Source organism: Neodiprion lecontei, chromosome 2 (genome assembly GCF_021901455.1).
Source record: "Neodiprion lecontei isolate iyNeoLeco1 chromosome 2, iyNeoLeco1.1, whole genome shotgun sequence".
Classification (NCBI taxonomy): domain Eukaryota; kingdom Metazoa; phylum Arthropoda; class Insecta; order Hymenoptera; family Diprionidae; genus Neodiprion; species Neodiprion lecontei.
The window spans coordinates 2,342,266-2,363,195 of record NC_060261.1 but is presented as its reverse complement, the minus strand read 5'-3'; the positions used below and the strand labels follow the sequence as shown (position 1 = coordinate 2,363,195).

Below are 20,930 nucleotides of genomic sequence, written 5' to 3'. Positions count from 1 at the left end.
TTTTTTATTTTTCAATTTTTAAACCATACTTCAGATACGCTGTGCCGAAAAATTCTGAAAAAAATTGGTATTGCATTTTTCGTTACGTACATTCATGCAAAAAATTGTAAAGCAAATCTGAGACATTGGCGTATAATCTTGATTGCGATGTCATAGAATACTCCATACGTGTACTCGTATATGTACGTATACATAAACAGTTTAAATTTCCACCTCGCGTGTCGAATTTTCTCCCAAATAAAGGGTTTCAATTTAGAGAGAAAACGACTTGTTCTTTGTGTGTGTAAATGCATAGTAGATACATTATGTGTACATAATATTCATATATATTTGTATAACGAATTTAGCGACGCTCACGAGAAACCGCGGTTATATCTTATCATCGATTATCATACACGTACACACATGTTCCACATACATACATTTTACATACTTCTCGAGTTGAATCGAGGGTGTCTAATTTGCCGGGTATAATACTTACGATAACCCTCCACTCACCCCGTATCGTCGAGGTATGTAGTACCTATAATGATAATATATTTGTAGAGGCACTCTATATCTGTATCCAGAAAACCCTGCGAACAACCGTTCAAATCAAAAATTAAATCCGTACGCGATTTGCGAAGCTCTGTATATAATTATATTATACATGGCTATGTATACATAGAACTATAAATGTTCATTTTGTATTGAGATGGAATTTTTCTAATTCTAACTGATAGAGATAAGAGATACTCGCCTATAAACACTGAATCATCTTGATTATCTCGTTTTTCTTATTAGTTCCAATATTTATCATTTCATATGAATCGTCAGTGAATATATAAATAATACCGTTAAGTTGCGTTAAAATTAATTTTCCTCCATTATTCGCATCAATTTTTTCATACCTAAATGTATTATAGATATTCTTGTATCGGTACAGACCAATTAATAATTATTATAATATTTTTCTGTTTCAGAGGCCGACTATACTTTAGATGATTCCTTTTGGAATGAAGAAAGTCCTGTTGGTAAGTCGAGAGAAATATTTCACCAATATGGTTTCAATTTCGTCATGATGTATTTTATTTTCACGCTTCGATAAACCGAACGCAACTTTTTTATTTTTATGCCGAAATTTTTTTTTCTGAGAATTTAGTTTTCTCGTTTTCTGTACTTTTTTTCTCCCCCGGCTTTACACTGCTAATTGAAATTCGCAATCAGGTCGAAATCTCACAATTACGCGAACATATTATACTCTTCAATTCTGTACAAAAAAGCATATATATTTCCTGTGTGTTTTTCAGAATTTGTTTATTTTTTTTTTCTTTCTCGTCTTCTTGGTGCTGGGTAATTTCTGTGCATTGCGGTTCATACATTATAATACATTTGGGGAAAAAATTGAGACGTATATAATGAGCGAAATCAATTGGTAGCTCTCGTGATTGCGTAAATTTTTCTAATCTTTATCCACCGAATACATATAATAAATGTAAATTTTGGTATTTATAACAAAATGTTGTGTTAAATTCCCACACGAAAATGTTTACCGAAATGTGTCTGTAAATTGATTTAAAAAAAACCAAAAAAAAAAAAAGTTTTCTCTGAATGTATCTCATAGAATATAATGCAAACAGTTTCGGATAATGTATAATAATTTGGAAAAAAACAAAAATTTGGCAACTCACTCTTTCTCTCTCTCTCTCTCTCTCTCTCTTGGTGTTTTATAGATTTTCTTTTACTTGAAGATTTTTCTTGATACCCCACTAATTCTACCTATCTTATTAATTTTTCGCATTTTCATTATTCCGTTCAATAATTAATTCCTTTTTATTAGCATTTTCAAATCGCATACAGAGCAAAGAAGAAAAAGAAGAAGGAGTAAAGTGATTTAAATAAATAAAATTCGTATATCATGCAAAACTTATACCGACCGTTGACCTACTTCGTAGGCAAAATTAATTGAAGAGAAAAAAGCCAAAGAGGAAAACCAAAAGCACCACTCAACGAGAGGGAGGGAGAGAGAAGGAAGGAAAAAATTAGAATTGACAAGAAGAAGAGAAAAAAGTGTAAAATATAATCGTAAACTAGTTTCGTTAGGCTGCACGGTTATGTATTATATGTTATGTATTATATGTTATATATTAACGTTCAAAGTTATACTTATACTTGTATACTTCAAACACATAATACGTCATTTATCACGTACACGATATTATAAAGTCGTCACAGCACCTCTATAATTCATAAAGAAGACTGATGATCAGCTGTAACTTATAATCATATAGGTAATATACTAATTATGTGAAGCGAAAAATTTTTCAAATGTTTTTTTTTCGATAATAATATCAAGAAAAGTCCGACGGGAATAGGTATACATACATATATGTTACGTGTATTATACAATACATATAGGAATATTCACAATAATTTGGCACAGTTATTCTTTTGAAATTTATATATTTCGCGGAATATAAGCGTTATAGGGAGAAAAAGATTTTGAATATAAAGAGATGCTGCAGAGTGTTGGAAGATTTTTTTGCCTATAGATTTTTGACGTCGGTATTATACAGATACACACACACACACACAAATATATATATATGCGAGAGTATAAGGTGTACCTACCAGCAGATCTACAAAAGACAGACGAGGGTATCGGCGGAAACCGGATGGGCACGGATTCCAAGTATATACATATGTACGCAATACATGATACATACCGCATACGTGTGTATATATATATATGTTTGTGTATATAGACGGGCAGAGGAGCTCCAACTTGAGTGATTAATGTGGCAGCTCAATGATGCTCGAAAGTGTGTTGTTACGGAAAAGGAGAGGAGGAAATGGATAGAAATAAAGAAAAGAAAGAAAAATAAAAAGTAAAAAAAAGAAAAAAACGAAGAAAATGAGAGATAAGTGAAAAAGGAAAGAGACGTGAAGAGAGATACGTTGAATATAAGCAATATCACAGTAGTAAACGAATTACGAGAGATCGAAAAAAACGAACCATGAAGTACACAGTAAATTCATACCGGGCCTAAAGTGGAAACAAATCACCTCAGCACCTGCAGATAGGCAACCGGAGTTACGATTTTCACGTCACGAACGGATTGTAAAGCCCGGTTGCCTATCTGTAGGAAACAAGCCACCTCGGCGCCTGCAGATAAGCAACCGGAGTTACAATTTTCCATTTCACAAAAGAGGATGTAAAGCCCGGTTGCCTATCTGAAGGCGCCGAGGTGGCTTGTTTCCACGTTCAGGGCCTGATATATTTTTTTGTCATTATACTTCGGTGTGAATGATTATTACTTGTTTGATTAGAATGATATACCTATGCGAATGAATATCTTACCGAATGAAGGAACGAATGAACGTGTATAATAATAACGTGCATTAACCATAATGTGTATTATTTTTTTCAGGCGAGGTTGAGAGATTACTACGCGAATACAGACAGAACCAAGAGCTAGTACGAAATATCGGGGCCCATTACTATCAGATAATATACCCGGTCCAGTTGCGGCATCACGAGAAAATGGGAATATCCACAAGAGAAGTTGGGGCCAAGGTGAGAATATAGATTCATTATTAAGTCTAGTTTATATGTACGCACACATACATCATGATTTGGTCAAGGTGATATTATTGTGATGTAGAATTTCCCTATTTTACCGACAAATTCAGAAAATCGTATGGAAGGAAATTGCAGTTTTAGGATACGATAAGACATTCACAATGAACGAAATTCTGCATGGTCACTATACCTATATAATTACAGTTTGTAATATCAGTGAAGAATTGGGTGTAACAAATATCCTGGAATTCAGCCATAACCTCAAAGAATAAGTGAAAATTATCTGCAAACGATATATAGTTACCTTATTATTCAACGATTAGCCATGAATTAAAATGTCAAACTTTATATCGTGCCTATAATTTAATAAATTTTAAAAAAAGTTCGTTTACTGTACGAATTACTGACTCGGTCGGTAATGCCCGTCCCTAATTTATTAGCTATTAGTCATAAATGCGTGTTTTTTCAGCCAAAGAAACAGATCGCTATAATAAGGTTAATTCATCTGACGACTGCACTGCATTGCTTGATAATATCAAAAATCTGATAAATGTTGGAGGCGAGGTTAGAAAAGGTTGTCTACGACTAAAGTAAGTCGGAAAATTTAGAACAGCGAGGATCGCGTAGTAGAAATAAAAGGGACATACGTTCGATGTAATTCCCAAGGGTCATCCCAAGGAAAGTTGCTGCCGTGGTAATCCAATACGCGTAGTAAAAAACTTTAAGAAACTGTTTACGTACACACACATACAAACGTACATAGAAAAAGACGCGAGATGCGATGGTAAAAAAGAGATAGCAACGGATGTAGAAAGAATAAAGGAAAAAAGAAAGAAAGGGGGAAAGTTGCAGGTATCTGAGAAGAAGTTTTTCTTTCCTATCTAGAGCGATATTGAGACGACGTTGAACGTGGCTCTGTCGGAAAGTCGATACATCTGTCAGTTTTAGCCTTATTCCTCGAGGTATAATACATGCATACACATACATACGTATTTACATACATACATATATATGCATCCATCATATACATCGTACGATAGCTACTTCACTTCACTTCACTTCACTTCACTTCACTCCTCTGCATCCACGGCAGCCTCTCAACGATTATATTTTTAGCCACGATGACGTCGCTGAAAGATATTATACTGTATGCAATAATATACATATGCATACATACATACGATATTCAAACCTATACAATATACATATATTATACATAGTATATAAGATAAAATACCACGTACCAGGGTAATTTCCTTGTAGCTTTCCGTCGCTTCGCCTGAAGACAGGCAACCGAAGTACGTAGTTACATCTTATATCTGTACTTAGAGGGTAGTCCTTAAGAAAGTCATTTTTGAATTTCGACGGACTTGCCCCCCAAATCGGATCCACATCATTCAAAAATAATTCCCTCATTTTTTCAGGCTTTTATCTCAACTCTAACCCGTTCAGGGGCAAATCAAATCTACCTTCCTTGGGTCGCTGATTACGAATCTGAACTCAAAATTTAAAAATTCAAAATGGCGGATTCAATATGGCGGAGCGAAGTCCAGAAAGTCATTTGATTTCGATAAAACTCGGTACTCCGGAGTTTTCAAGGTCGCCGATTACGAATCAGAACTCGATATTACTGAAAATATATTTCCGTTTGACTTATCAGCCGAGGCGGGAACAATTTTTTTCATAAATTGAATCATACCTAATCTCATTGTCAGTAAAATGATACATGTCGGTTAATTGCCCATCTGCTGGGAAAGCTTTAGGAACGTTCAAGGAAATCACCCGGTGTACAAAGCTTCTCATTCTCCTTACGTTACACCTGTAATAATGAAAAGGTATTCACATTATGTGGTCATAAGTCTCATTCACCTTATACGCAATTAATTTTAGAACCCGCCAAGAAACGGACACGGAGATAACAGTTATCAGAATCAAAGAGGACGATCACGCGTAAGGATATTTAGATTCAATATTTTCTTTCAAATTCTCGGTGGTAATAAACTTTCTTTATTTCCTAATCCTGTACATTTTCAGACGGGAAAACACTATCATCGGACGTCCATTCTTCTCAAGGCCTTCAACCATAAATTTCGTCTAGACTTAGAATTAAATACGTAAGAAATCACCGACAATTATTAATTCTATATAATTATTCGCCAGAAATCATGCTTTCATTTTTAACAGTATTTCTTTATATTTCTATCCCTCTCTCACTCTGTTTATTACAAGTGGAAAAAATCTTACTTGACATTTAGTACCGCGACGTATATTATTGTCATTTACTGCATCGTAACTATTATTCGCGGTAATTAATTTCAAAGCCTGTTCGTTAACGTCAACTTGACGGATGACGAGAAAGACGAGGACAGGGGTTAGAAATGTTTAACGCGCTTGTTGTGTCGGTAAAAAAGCTGGTTTTATATTAGAAAGACTAAAAAAGAGAAAAAATTTAAGGTATAATTGTAGTTTCTGTGTTTGATTGTTAATATTATTATTATGCATGAAGAATTAATTACACAAGAATGTCGTTTTTGTATTTCCTATTTTTTGTCTGTGCTGTATAAATTTTACATACAGTATGAGCTGTCTAATTCCAATTTTTATTCTTTCTCGATATAATTCTTGGAGGTATCATGAAATGGAAATTTTTGAATTTCACATTTGTGTATCACTGTGGAAAAAAATCAAACAGGCATTATAACATCTTGTACCTGGTTACAGGCAACTGTTAGCTCCGAATTTGATGCAGAAGCACTTTTTGCCAAGCGGTGCCGAACAAGTATCGAAACAGGTATGTAAAACATTGGCCGGAAAAAGTTTTGCACATTTGTTATTATATACGACGCGGATGACGCGGAGAATGATTCTAAAATAAATTAAAAGAAAGAGGAAAACACGCGAGGCGAAAAGACCGTAGCCTCATTGTTGCACACGATTCTTTATATACCAAGGCTATGTTACGCGTTTTTTCACGAAGCACGAAAGTGAGGTTAGGGACGCGTAACGTCAGATTTGTTCTCTACGCGCACGCGCAGAGTACAGAAAAGACCGCTTTCAACTCCTAGGGCTTAAAAGTCGTATTTTCATTACTCCGCGCATGCGCATTCTCAGACTTACTCGACCGTCATAGAAAGGGGTACTTTGTGTATTATAATATACATATTGTTTTTTGTTTTTTTTTTTCAAGAAAAATTGCATTACAAAAATTATTTTATATTTAACAGGAAATCGAGCACTGTTTTTATCACGGAACGGTCAAGGATTACCCGGGAGCAAGTGCGGCTTTTCACACCTGCGACGGAGTGAGCGGTGTTATTCATTTAGGCAACGAAACATTCGTCATGCATCCCTTCTACGGCGGGGATATGTCGGTCAGTAAAATCGAACGGGCAGAATTTTTTCTTCTGAAAGAATGTTTAAAAAAAAAGAAGACAAAAAATCTCAAAGGAACAGTTCTCTTCGCGATTCAGTCGCATCAAGATTCGAGGCAGCCGCGTGTTTATATAGCCTGTATAAAAAATTCGGGAGTAAAAACCCTCGAGAGAGAAGTTTGATAGGTTTCCAGAATTCGTGAACGATATCTTTTATCAATTTTTTATCCCACCTTCGTTCTGGTCAATTAATGGTTGAGAGTTTTTACGTCTTTGACGAATACTTGAAAAGGAAAAAAATTAGGTTAAAAGGAAAAACTAGTGATAGGTAAATGTGGAAAGAATTGAACAGAATTTGAAGCAAAAAGAGAAAGAAAAAAAAACAGACAAAAGAAAATAAAAGCAACGAAGACGTAAAGCAACTATCGAAATCGAATAAAGCACAATTGACTGATCAATTGCCGGAGTATTTGAAGAAGCTTAATTAAAATAATGATCATGCCTAGAAGATAAACCATAGAATGTAGACTATATACGTACCTCTCTTTTAGCAGAAACATCCACACGTCATATTTGAAGCTCGTACAAAGGCTAATAAAGGCTGCGCAAATCTGGTTACTAATCGTCAGCCAAAAAATCGTAGGCAAAAACATATCCTCGGCCTTTCCGAAGACACATTTACCCGGTACAAACGTGACGTCCGCGAGGCCACAAAGTACATCGAAACAGCCATGATAATCGACAAGGCTATGGTAGGTGATGTATGACAAAAGTAGACGATACAATGTAGAATCGAAATTGAAAATGGGAATGAAAAGACGAACACTCGAATGTCCAATATGGATGGATCAGTTTTACATACACCCGTTAAACTCGATCGACTCAAGGCATGCTAATCCGGATATTGCTTGCAGTTTGACAAGAGGAATGGCAGTACGAGAATGCAAGTTGTCTACGACGCGATACAGGTTGCGAATATTGCAGACTTGGTGAGTTGTTTCGCAATTTTTAACTTTCCATTTCTCTCTGTTTTCAGAGAAAAAATCTCTCGTGAGATTTTCGCTTTGATCGGTTCGGTACTTTTTACATTATTTTAATAACACTACTTCAAGAAATCAAATAAAAATGGCGATATCTTGAGAGTGGATGAATGGATTTGAATTAAAATTCGTATCGTGAGGTTTTTTGGGTCGCTAATCACGAATCTAAGGTCAGATTTGCTAAATTCAAATTTGGTACTCGTCGGTTTGTTGGGTGGTTGGCCACAAATCTGAAATCAGATTGCGACATTCAATATGGTGGAAAAAAATCTAAATATATTCCGATTTTGTTAGAAATTCGTAGGCGGTGATTTTTTGGATCACCGATAACGAATCCAAAGTCAGACTTCCAAAATTTGTAGTTATGGATTCATTATACTGATACAAAATAAAAAAAATCGTGATATTTTCACGTAACATTGTATCCGAGGGCCTTAAAATCGTTAATCACGAATCTGAATTCGTAGTTTAAAATTCGAATTGGATATTGTTCTTTTTTTTTCTCTATAAACTTGGAACCTGCAGTTTGAGAACGGCAAGTTCGAGGGCTGGTTTATGGCGAGTCTGAAGCCACTTGTATCCCCTTCTCAACAACCCGCAAACACAGTCTATGAATGTACCATTACTCAACTTCGGTTGAACCTCAGGGATCCGGAATGATAATTCCGATTGCCGCTGATCATTGACAGATCTTGAAATTCCATTTTTCCCTTACTCCCGACAGTACTTTCGCACCCTGAATACAAGAGTGTCTGTAGTCTACATAGAAACGTGGCAAGGAAGTAACCAGGCACCGATAAACAAGAGCAGCGAAATAAATAAGGCACTTCAGAACTTCAGCGATTATACAAAGAGGAAACTTTTCAGCGTTGAGAAAGACACTACGCAGTTACTGACGTAAGTATGAATGAAAGATGAATGGAGAACGTTAAGGGGTGGAAGTACAGCCTGGACGGTCTAAAATCATACCTATTTTCAGGAACTTTTTTTTTAAACAAAATGAAAACACTTGAAGAAATTTGAGCTTGAGCGCTTTATCATTTATAGTTTCAAAAACATTTAAAAAAATTTTTTTTTCATTCAAATTAATAATAAAATAACGGCATGGCCCATGTAAGTAGCTAACGACTCCGAACTCGAAAACATTTTGCGGTGGCACATCTCCTAACGTCACTTTCCAACTTTCAACAGATTGAAAATTTTATTCGAGTTCCAAACACCTCTCTGGTTTCCTTGCTCGTTGCCCACTTATTGTAAAAAAAAAAAAATAAAAAATGTTCAAATATATACAATTATGAACAAAAACTGACATTTTTCGACCAAAAATTGTTAACAATTTAAATGAAAAAATTTCAAAACGTTCTTGAAACTATAATTAATGAAGCCCTCAAACTCAAATTGCTCTAAATGCTTTTATTTTCTTTAAAAAAAAAAAAAAAACATCTAAAAACCGGTACGACGTACATCATCCTCCTTAATCGTTTCTTCGTGTATAAACATTCTTGTCAATAATCCATCATATTCCTTACACAAAAATTTCCTCGATCAGGGGCGAAACATTCCACGGAGAATCGGGCATCGCGGTACCGGGAACGGTATGTTCAGCAACCTCGGTGGGAATAAGCGTCGACCTGAACAGTTACGAGCCTCACCTAGTCGCCGGTACGATGGCTCACATGATAGGTCACAACATTGGAATGGGTCACGACAACGGGAGTAAGTTCCAACAATCATACAAGAGGATTAAATGGTTGGCGAGTTTTTCTCCCTTTCCTGTGAACTCGGCTCTACGATAATATTTTCCATTTCTTCTTTTCCATTTCTTTTTCTTTTTTTGATTTTCAGGAGAGCAATGCATCTGCAGAGACTGGCACGGTTGTATAATGGCGCAGTCGATAGTAGGCCTGGAAAATGTTCAACCGTATAAATTTTCCGGATGCAGTAAATCGGACTACGAAGACGCGTTGAGACTAGGCCACGGTATTTGTTTGCTCAACAAACCAAACGAGGTAACTTGTCCATAGATCATAAATGTGTACATTAGGGTGGTCCTTATTTTGGGCGTTGACGAATCTTTTCCACACCACCCCTCAAATCAACTTCAAATAATTCAAAAACAATTGCCTTAAATAAAAAAGATTTTTTCGAATATTATCACTTTCACAATAAAATACATACCAAGAAAATAATTTTTTTCCATGTTTGAATTATTTGAAGTAGATTTACGGGGGTGGGGAATAAGGATCATCCTAGTGTCCATCCATATCTGACAATACGGTTTCTGATCACGTTCAAGATTATATTGTACACCTATCATTATAGTTTTTATCCTACATTATTTTTACTTTATCATTCTGGGCTCAGCTATGCAGCAAGTACAATAATAACAACAATAATAATAAAAAATAACGGCAATGATAATACAGCTGTCCCTTCGCACCAGTATTACATTTTTTCACGATCCATAAACTTTCGCCCATTCCGCACTGTATGGTGAGCAGAGAACAACGAGTAGCTGCCGCTGTTTATACTGCGGTGGAAAGAGTTTACTTAAAAGGGTTTTTAGTTCGCCAGCTTTTATGGCTCCGCAACCCTTCTATCTTTCTGTCTATTTTTTTTTTTACTTTCCTTTTTCGATCGCACATAGACTCAATTTTACGACAAGATTACCGGAGGTGTGATGAAAACAGACTAAATAGTTTAGAGACCTTTTTTGTCTACGTCCTCTCCTCCCTCTTCACCTTATACACAGAAGATATAAACCGCGAGTCGTTAAAGTAGCTGCTCCTGCACGGTGTTGTTATCTTTGATTTTTCTGATATTTTATTTACGATCGACAGCTTTCACTTGAGGATATTTCGATGGTAAAGCTGTTTTTTTTTTTACATATAAAAACTATAACGTGATCGTTCCACAGCTGGCATCATCGGTGACGGGGACTTGTGGCAACAAGAAAATCGACGACGGAGAAGACTGCGATTGCGGTACGATTGAAAATTGTCATGAAAAAGATCCCTGCTGTGATCCGATCACCTGCAAGCTAACCACCGAAGCGGAATGCGCTGGAGGTCCGTGCTGTGACAACTGCAAGGTGAGAACTGCTGACAATGAATTTATAATAATATGGTTAACTTTGTCGATGTTTTACAATATTTAAAAAATTCAATTTTGGTTAGGAAAACCGAGCGAGCTTTCTCTCCGATCCTTAAACAATACCTAGATATTTTTTTTAAATTTTTAGGACTCATTGTCGAAAGAGGATATCACTTTTTTGGAGCTAGGGTCAACTTCTACCGAGGTGTGACCAATTACGCTTAATAATCGATCACTATAACGTGATCGAATCTCGCAGTAATAATTTTCATGTACCTATCGATGAAGGGGGAGAAAAAAATGCTGGAAATACGATCAGCTCGAATGTAGACAACCAACACCGTTATTATTATCGAAGCTTGTTATAATTTCCCAATCGACACACCGCGTGCATGGACTATACTGTGATGATGATAAGTTTCCTTGGATACATATATATATATATATAGCAAGTGGGTGAAAGAGAAGAAGGGGGGAGGGGGATTTATAATTGCTCTAAAATTCAACAACGGTCACAATTATAGGGAGGGAATTATAGAGGCTATAATTGACTTCCATCCGTCGAATCGCGTCGATTCGATTCGCGTCCCAGGTTCTGTGGAGAGAAATTTTGCTCTCCCCCTTTACAATCAATTCTGTGTATCCGGTTTATACGTAACCTATAGATATAGATATACATCTGGCGATGAGGGGGCGGATGGGAGGTTTAGGGGGTGTAGTGACGTCAATTTGTCGATGTGTAAATTCATCCCGACGGCGCATAAGAGAATTTCCTCTCTGTATCCGTCGCTCCGGATGAACGTATGTGTATGTACATATGATTAACATCTGAATGTACATACATACGTACATACGTACATACAGGGTGTTCAAAAATTCACGCAAAAAGTAATTTTGATAGGAAACAGGCTAACAATTCAAAATGAAATAATTTTTTTTCGTTCATTCATGAAGTAGACAGTATATATAAGTTTATGTGTGGAATAGGATATCGGGTAAATGGCCTCCCTGTACACTTGGGGACAATGAATCTGAGACAGTCAATTTTTCACACTAGTCTGTTATGTTGGCAACACAGAGAAACCTACAGCGCCATAGTCGGCCGATCGCGAATCAAACTCAATCTCAATAAATATAACATAACCCATGACTGTCGAATCTAACCTTAGAATATGTGTCAATCCAACAAGTCCTTATCCCCGCGGTATTCTAAGGTTAGATTCGATGTTCATGGGATATGTTATGTTTATTGAGATTGGGTTTGTTTCGCACTCGGCCGACTGTGGCGCTGTAGGTTTCTCTGTGCTGCCAACTTAACTGTCTAGTGTCAAAAATTAGCCGTCTCAGATTCATCGTTCCCAAGTGTACATACCAGATTGACTTTTAGAATTTTTGGTCCAGGGGGCGCGTATAATCCCGCCGAATGTTCTCAGGGATTTTGGGGTACCGATAGGGTGACGATATCTCGTTACGGTGTTGTTTGACCGTAACACGTAGGGTGTCAGATGATGGAATGAGGCAGACGAGACAACGACGTCAGGGTATCGTGTATAATTTGACGTTGTATCGATTCAGCTTCGTGCTCGGGGCGTCGTTTGCCGTGAGTCAACAAACGAGTGCGACCTCTCCGAGGTGTGTTCCGGTGAATCGGGCCAGTGTCCGATCGACGTCTACAAGAAAAACGGAAGCCCCTGCGGCAACAACAGCGGATATTGTTTCGACGGCGTTTGTCCGGCCCTTAATCTACAGTGCGAACAGGTCTGGGGATACGGCGGTATCGCTGCCGACAAACAGTGCTTCGAACAGTTCAACTCCAAGGGGGCGATAAACGGTCATTGCGGGACCGACTCGAGTGGTCATCTGGTCAAGTGCGAGGCAGAGTAAGTCCCTGGTCCATAGACTCTTGCAATCGAAAGTCAGAGAAGTAAAAATTTGGAAAATTCAATGCATGGAATGACAGACATGTCGAAATTTCCGAACTTGTGAAAATAAAATAGCGAAACATGAATTTTTCGAATATGTCACTGATCAGAATGACTACTAATTCTTTCTTCCAAGTTTTTAACCCCGTCCAGAGGATCTTCTTTCGTTTGACTTCGTTGTCACCGTCACAAATAACAGTTCACGGTGGTCACTGTGTGACTCGGAGACGACTCGGGGGAAAATGGTTAAGGAAGTCAGGAAGAGTCAGAGAATTTGCTTGAGTGTTTTTTGGTGCGTTCCGAAATTAGCTCTCAGTGCTGTTAACAATCTTTTATCTCTTTTGTCTCAGTCCTAGGGAGTTTTTAGTGATGGCAGCTAGTTTTGGAACACAACCTTTACCGGGCACCGTGAACAGTGACGTGTATTTTTTACCAACTTTTGACTCGGAGTTAACGTAACTGAAAGTCAGACTGTACGGACTAATTGTGTAACTACTTCGATTTTCAGGAACATTCATTGCGGTTCGCTGCAGTGTCAATCTGGTAACAAACAGCCGGTTATTTCGGGCATGGATCAGCTTTACTCGAGAACTATAATCAGCATAAAGGGTCAAGACTACGAGTGCAAGTGAGTTCAATTCACTGTGAGCAGCGTTGCGGGGATGTAAAACTTTGCTTTTCATTAATTCGGACCCCGGCGACGAGGGTGACAAATTAAATAATTCGGTTATTTCAAGAGATGCAACCAACTATGAGTAAAAGTCATGCATGATTATGGAAGTTACCTGTTGTTCTCTGCTCTGCGACGATCCAATTTTTCAACTACAGAAATGTCACTGCTCGAGCTTATAGATTCAAACTTTTCAAATCCAAATATGGTCCCAAGTCAAAAATGCCAATTGTTCCTCGATTGCTTTCAGATCGACAACAGGGACCGTTGAGGGCTCCGAAATGCCGGACATGGGTCTAGTCAGAGACGGGACAACGTGCGGCGACAATCTGGTGAGAAGAACGAAAATTTCGCAATTTTAGTTACTGCAGGGTTAAAAATTACAGGGGACAAAAATTTGAGATTCGAATTACAGATATGCGTCAATCAGACATGCACCAGTCGCTTTCCACACGAGCATACTGGCAAATGTCCTACAAATCGTGACGATAACGAATGCTCGGGAAAAGGAGTGAGTAGCCCATTGATCCGGTTAACCCTTTCAGTCACACATTTTTAAAATCGATATTTTGGCCTGAATTTTGTTACGCGGGGGTTTTTGGCGTCGCTGATGCCGAATCTGAAGTCGGAATTTGATAATTTCTAAATCCAAGATGGCGGATACAAAATCTGAAAAACTATCAAAATGAAATGATTCTGACTGAAACTTATTACTCGGGGGTTCTTAGGGTTGTTGATCACGAGTCTAAAGTCAGAATATCACAACTTCTAAATTCAAGATGGCGAATCCAATATGGCGAATGTAAAAACGAAAAAAACTATCGAAATTCAATGATTCTGGCCGAAACTTGTTACTCGGGGATTTTTGGGGCCGTGGATGACGAATCTGAAGTCAGAATTAATAATAAATTGTGATGAGGGTAGGACGTGGAAGTTTTTGAGGTGGGATGCCGAGCCTCCCACCGTGACTGAAAGGGTTAAAAGACGACCACACCCTGTTTTCGGTACTAACTCACCACCTTGTCATTCCTATTTCACCGCAGATATGCACGAACAGAAATAAATGCCACTGTAATAACGGATGGGCAGGGCCCGACTGTTCGATACTTCAGGAGCTGACAACAGCGGGGCCAACAACATCCAGCACAGCAATGTCTGGTAAATCTGGCCTAGAGAGTAAAATGGCGAAGAAAGAAACCCCCTACGGTGAGTTAATTTCCCAAAGCGAACGAACCACATTCGTTACATCCTTAAAAATTTTCACCAAATTTTTACACAAGCCATCCGATTTTGTCGAATCTCCATGTATTCTTCCCTCATTTCGTAACCCCTTATACATAACACATTTATATATTCTACAATATTATTCAACTCGGAACTGCTCTCGGCGTTCTTCACTCTCGAGATTCCTAATTTAGGAGGCACAAAATTACCAACTTCAAGGGGCAGCCGCGTGTCACCCGCACTCTTTCCCCCCCCCCCCAGAAAAAAATGTTAATAATTTACAGGTTATTCCACAGCATCGCCGAGGAACGAGATCATTTTGTACCTATATCCACCATTATACAGCTGCGTTATATAAACTCTCGATCGTTATACTTTTTACAACTTTCTAATGAATATGCAGAATATTTCGCGACAATTTCGAGTAATTATTATTATTAATCTAGAATTGTATAATTTAATATTTCGTTTAAATTGTTACTTTTTTTTTCTTTTTTTTTTTTATTTACGTGCGATCCCTTTTTTACTTTCTTTTCTTTCATTCGATTTTTACAGAAGAAGTAACGTGATATATTCTCGATAGTTATACCTAGATTAATCATTTATACCACACACTTGTACGTATTTACTTTATTATTTTATACATACGCGCATTCACGGTGAATTTGTTATTATATAACGCGATATACTTGCAATATAATATATAGTTTGCAACTGTATGATCATTTACTTCTTTTGATTTTTCACTTTTTTTTTTTTTTAAACATTTTCATATCCGCACATGTGTACAATCACAATACAAAGATCTCGCAAAACGTTGCAGCAAATACGAAAAACGTAACGAAGAGGAAGAGAAAAATATAAAAACAAAAGAAAACAACAAATTCTATCCGAAATCGCATTCGTATCAATAATTATTATTATTATGGGGTCATACTATCAGCTGTGCACAAAACAATTTTTATTGCTATACCTATATAAATATATATATATATATATATTATTAAATATAAATATATATATATATATTTATTAACACACACACATACACACACACCTGTGCAGAATGATATATTATACAGGTAAATTGTGTGATAAATGTTTTTACGTTATAGGTATGTGTATACATAGATATATACATTATACATGTATGTACGTTATACAACCGTAAATAAGTTCGATATTGGTGTGTTTTCGTTTTTCTTGCGTTCACCCGGTATATTTATTATATTACACATTGAATTATTCCAATTTTTATCATATTTTTACTCGCGCCGAATGAATGTCAATTAAACAAAAAAAAAAAAAAACTCAAGCAGTGGATGATTTTCAATCGGTAGGATAAAATTTCAAGAACAAAAAAAAAAAAAAACAAATCAGAAACGATTCGAATAAAAACGTTACAGGGTTGTCGGATTTTAGGATCATTAAAGAAAAAACCGGAATTCGATTTCTCTTTATTCACTTTCAATTATTCTCGTATTTTGTCAAAATAATAATAATAATAATAATAATAATAATAATAATAATAATAATAATAATAAACTTTTTTCAAAATATTTCTTCCTCGTATTTATGCAAAATATAAAAATTATTCAACATCTGAGAGGGGTAAAGAATTTATTGTCCATTCACCCAAACATTCTTAGGGTTGAAGCCTCAGTTAGCTGCGAAAGCTTTTGTGGCCGCACGCGTCGCGAGAAAATGACGAAAAAATAAAAAATAATGAAAAAAAGAACGCGCAAGAAAAAAATTAAATAATGATCATCATATTCGAGCAACCGCGTGATTTATTATATACCTGTACCTATATATATATATGTATATATATGCATTTATATTCAATCTCATATATACATAAAGAATCACGTTTGAATAGAGAAAAATTGAAAATCCTCCACTGAAACGGATTGCGTAACGAAAAGAGATGAAAAGAATAACTAACAAAAAATATTGGATGAAAAAAATCCTCATTACCGTGGAAAATCGCCACAATATTATCAGATGGAATTTTAGTATGTTAGAATACTATTATGTGGTGTTTTTCTATTTTTGTTCTTCAACGATTGCGTTTAATCAATTTGTTTTCGTTTACCGTGGATTTCACATCATGTAACTATTACTAAATGAGAAAAAATTATGAGGATACACGGTACGCGTGCATGTGTGTCTGGTGGTTTCAGGGGGCGAGAAGCAGAATCTTAGCACGCCAACGATGGTAGTAATCCTGGTGGTTGTCGTCAAGTCAGTCTTCATTTGTTTTGCACTAATGGCTGGTTGCTACAGGTACAGTAGCCAAATCTACTTCCGCGTATGCAGGAAGCTCACTTGGCTGATTGTATATGTAAAAATTACACGTTTCAAAGGAAGAGAAAAAAAAAAAAGAAAAAAAAAAAACATAAGAGAACCAACGAACAGTTGTTGTTTTTTCCATTTTTTCATTTTTAAAAATTTGTTTTCCATTTCTATGTGGGTTTTTTATTTTATGTATTTTTTTTCAAATTTATTTATGTAACGGTGCTCGGTGGTGGGTTCTGATCAGCGCCTATAATATTATTCACGTATACATGGGGCATTCCACGTCAAATTCGCAGCTCATGCACCTCATCCTCTTAGATTTTAATAATTTTTTAGAACGATGCTCATACATGTTTTTATTTCTCATATTTGTTCAGACACCGGTGAAATTTGAAAAGAAATCGAAAGACCAATTCTGAAAACGCCATTTTAAAAAATGGTGAAAAAGTTCAAACAGATTCTATGATTTTAAAAAGTAGCGTTTTCGTAATTGATTTTGCGATTTTGTATAAATTTCACCAGCGGGTGAAAAAAAAAAAAATCTGAAAAAATTCCCGAGACTCTTCGGGTTGGTTAGAACATCATACCAAAAAATTATCAGAATCTAAGCGGGTGAGGTACGTGGGCTGTTAATTTAATGTGGAATGCTCTATATACATACACAAGTACAAAATCTTCGTCATAAAGTAAAATATTGATATTACATATAATAATTATACGACCATATAAGATATTATTTTTTATTATACCTCTCTCGTGCCTATTATCATCTTATTACATCAATATTATATTGTTATTATTATCCTTATTATTATTATTATTATCATTATTATTATTATTATTATTATTATCATTATTATAGCTGGATGAGAGGAGGCATCGCACGCGGCCGTCTGCAATATTGCTCGAAATAACTAATGAATCAATATACATATATATGTATATATATATATATGTGCGTATATTTGCATACGTAAATGTACGTAAATCCTAATATACATACATATATAATACAGATAATATGTATATAAATATACACAGTATATGTGCATATAAAGAGTGAATTTTTAACGACTGCATGGTTCATCGATTGTTAAAATTAACATAACGCGCACGCACTGAAATCCGAATGCAACTGGCGGCCAACCGTCGTAAACGTAACCTCAAAAATTTTGACAGTAATTGTCGGTAGCTGTTAAGCGTGGAGACCACATAAGAAGCAGGAACTTCATGTATAAAAAATAACTGCCTGAAGTAAGATGGCACTGGTGTTTACGTATGCATCGAACACAGTGGAGGGATTATAAGGTGACAGTGAAAACTTTCTGCGAATCACGTTGTAAGATCATCGATTAGTCGATATTGGGCATCCCCGTAATCAATGACACTTCGGTGCAAAAAGAACACTAGCGACACTAGTGGTACTAAAAATAAACCTAATATGTACGATTACTATTGTGACAAGTTTAGTCAATTCAACCATTTGAGTTCCTGCTCTTTACGTATTTAGCACAAATGCCAGAGACGATTGTGAAAGTTTTTGAAGTTACGCTTACGACGGTTGGTTGACCTGGCAAATAGTTACTTTCGGATTTCAGCGCGTGCGCATTAAAATTTAACAGACGACGCACCATGTAGTCGTTAGGAAATCACTCTGTATATTTATGTATGCATACATATTATATATATATATACTATACATATATTTGATCGATGTTTATGTATTGTCTTTTCACAGTGTGTTTTCGATGTGTCTATATATATATACGTACACATAATCATATGGCATTATTAAAAACTATATTGTTTTAATTTATATACATCGTACTAGTTATGCATTATTTTTACGCAAGGAATTATTGGTCATCTTTGTTTTGAAACACGTTTGCCGGATTTTACGGACAAGTTCTTTGGTTCGCGTTGACCGTACACTAAACTAAAGAAAAAAAAAAAAAAAAAAAAAAAACAAACATAACTTATTGTGAAACGAGATAAAAATTTCCGAACTGTTCATAAATTACGATTTTTATTGACACATGGTATGTTAATTTTTTTCATTTGACAATTAAACATTAATCGTAACAGTTATTTATTTAATATAACATACACGACTCTTTTTTTCTTCAAACGTATTCAACGGAAGTGATGAAAGTGTTTTTCTTTTACTCTCCTCCCTATAATGTTTTTCCCTTCCGTTGGCTCTATCTTTTCACATTACTATATGTATACGTATACTATACATACATAAAATTCTGAAATAGTGTAAAATATTGTGCACATATACATATCGTTATATTACTTATATAGAAATGTGTGTATTAGGGTGGCCGGTCCTCAGAAGAATCATTTTTGAATTTCGACGACCCTGAAAGGGTTGAATGGAAAAATCCACCCTCTTTGGGGAGCGAGTTAGAGTTGAGATAAAAATCTGAAAAATTAGGGAATTATTTTTGACATTATCTGGAGCCGATTTGGGAGGCGCGCCGGAATCGAAATTAAAAAATTACCTTTTTAAGGACCATTCTAGCGTATATACACAAACTTTGATATGAAACAACGTACGTTTAATGAATTCATCGATATGTATACGATGTATGCATGTATGTGTGTACATGTGATGATATGTACATGCAATGTGACACATTTTTCAAACAATATGATATGTATGTGTGCGCAAATGTGCCAGCTGTTGTATGCCCTATGTGAGCACGATTATATATGAGTACATAAAAATATACATGTATATAAACGTTTGAATTATTATATATTATACATATAAAAAAGAGAGAGAGAAAAAAAAAAAAAAGCAAAAAGAGAGCGAGAATCATGTTACCATGCTGCATCGTAGATTTTTGTGCTGTGTGGCGCACGGCAAATAACTCATACAATTAATTATGTACAATATTTTGTTTATGTTTATTTTATCTGATTCCCGTTTAATTTTTCGTCAATTTTTTACGAGTTTTCTTCTCTTTTGCTTCTTGTTTAAAATTTCTTTTGCCAACTTCAATTTCACGGAGATAATATCGTTCGATATTTTATCATTACAAACGTTTAATTATACAGGTATGACAATAGCGTGACAGGATATTTAAAAAAAAAAAAACTTCTCTACACCTTTCACGACCAGAAGTAAGAAATAGATGAAAAATTTTTTTTGTCAAAAATCACGACGCGTTTTTGAAACAAGAATTATTTTTATCCTCATTTCGGTGTACACTTATACATGTTTTTACACATACATGTACAATATGTCTAGATTGTACATCACGCACACCCAAAATATTATATTCCTTATCTGTTATATCTCTACAAATAATACGTAATAAAACGGTGAACAAAGCGTAACGATATCACGATGAAAACGATGAGTAAGAAAGAAAGAAAATAGATGCTATAAAAAAAAAAAAAAAAAAACCTGCAATTCCGCAACCATCATATCATATAGGTATATACATATATCGTATAATAATTATAACTTATATTATACGTTGTGAAAAATGCAACATCGTAACATGGCTTAATTCGTTTACCGGTGTTGTGGTTAATAACGATCATGCGACGTATGCATAAGTGTATAATGTATATACATATACATTTATATATTATACACATTATACAACGTCAATTGTCAACATTTATACTCGCAATAAATTTTTAATATTACTATTATTATTATTACCATTATTATCATTAGAAAATCTGCTACCTGTGCAAAAGAAAAATCTAACTTTATCGTAACTTGATTAA

At 35.6% G+C, this 20,930-nt stretch overlaps 1 protein-coding gene and 1 long non-coding RNA gene across 18 annotated transcripts in view; one reads left to right on the top strand and one right to left on the bottom strand.

The window, feature by feature from the left end:
* LOC124292859 overlaps positions 1-20,930 on the bottom strand; it is a 73,037-nt gene that overhangs the window by 24,366 nt on the left and 27,741 nt on the right. The window contains exon 2 of the long non-coding RNA XR_006902802.1: positions 13,774-13,987. This is a non-coding gene — a long non-coding RNA (uncharacterized LOC124292859). The remainder of the gene's footprint in view (positions 1-13,773; positions 13,988-20,930) is intronic.
* The window catches only part of LOC107221631 (disintegrin and metalloproteinase domain-containing protein 11), a 46,316-nt gene that overhangs the window by 16,827 nt on the left and 8,559 nt on the right, over positions 1-20,930 (top strand). For 13 of the 17 annotated variants that reach the window (XM_015660685.2, XM_046731177.1, XM_046731178.1 and 10 more), the window contains 17 exons: positions 963-1,013; positions 3,411-3,556; positions 5,453-5,512; positions 5,597-5,676; positions 6,284-6,353; positions 6,787-6,933; positions 7,485-7,685; positions 7,848-7,922; positions 8,698-8,870; positions 9,523-9,689; positions 9,819-9,982; positions 10,891-11,064; positions 12,642-12,946; positions 13,497-13,616; positions 13,909-13,990; positions 14,074-14,169; positions 14,702-14,864. In XM_015660685.2, coding sequence (XP_015516171.1) covers positions 963-1,013; positions 3,411-3,556; positions 5,453-5,512; positions 5,597-5,676; positions 6,284-6,353; positions 6,787-6,933; positions 7,485-7,685; positions 7,848-7,922; positions 8,698-8,870; positions 9,523-9,689; positions 9,819-9,982; positions 10,891-11,064; positions 12,642-12,946; positions 13,497-13,616; positions 13,909-13,990; positions 14,074-14,169; positions 14,702-14,864 — 2,274 coding nt within the window. Of the gene's footprint in view, positions 1-962; positions 1,014-3,410; positions 3,557-5,452; positions 5,513-5,596; positions 5,677-6,283; positions 6,354-6,786; positions 6,934-7,484; positions 7,686-7,847; positions 7,923-8,697; positions 8,871-9,522; positions 9,690-9,818; positions 9,983-10,890; positions 11,065-12,641; positions 12,947-13,496; positions 13,617-13,908; positions 13,991-14,073; positions 14,170-14,701; positions 14,865-17,065; positions 17,169-20,930 lie in introns of all 17 variants that reach the window. The other 4 variants (XM_015660688.2, XM_015660686.2, XM_046731179.1 and 1 more) reach the window with 3 other exon arrangements.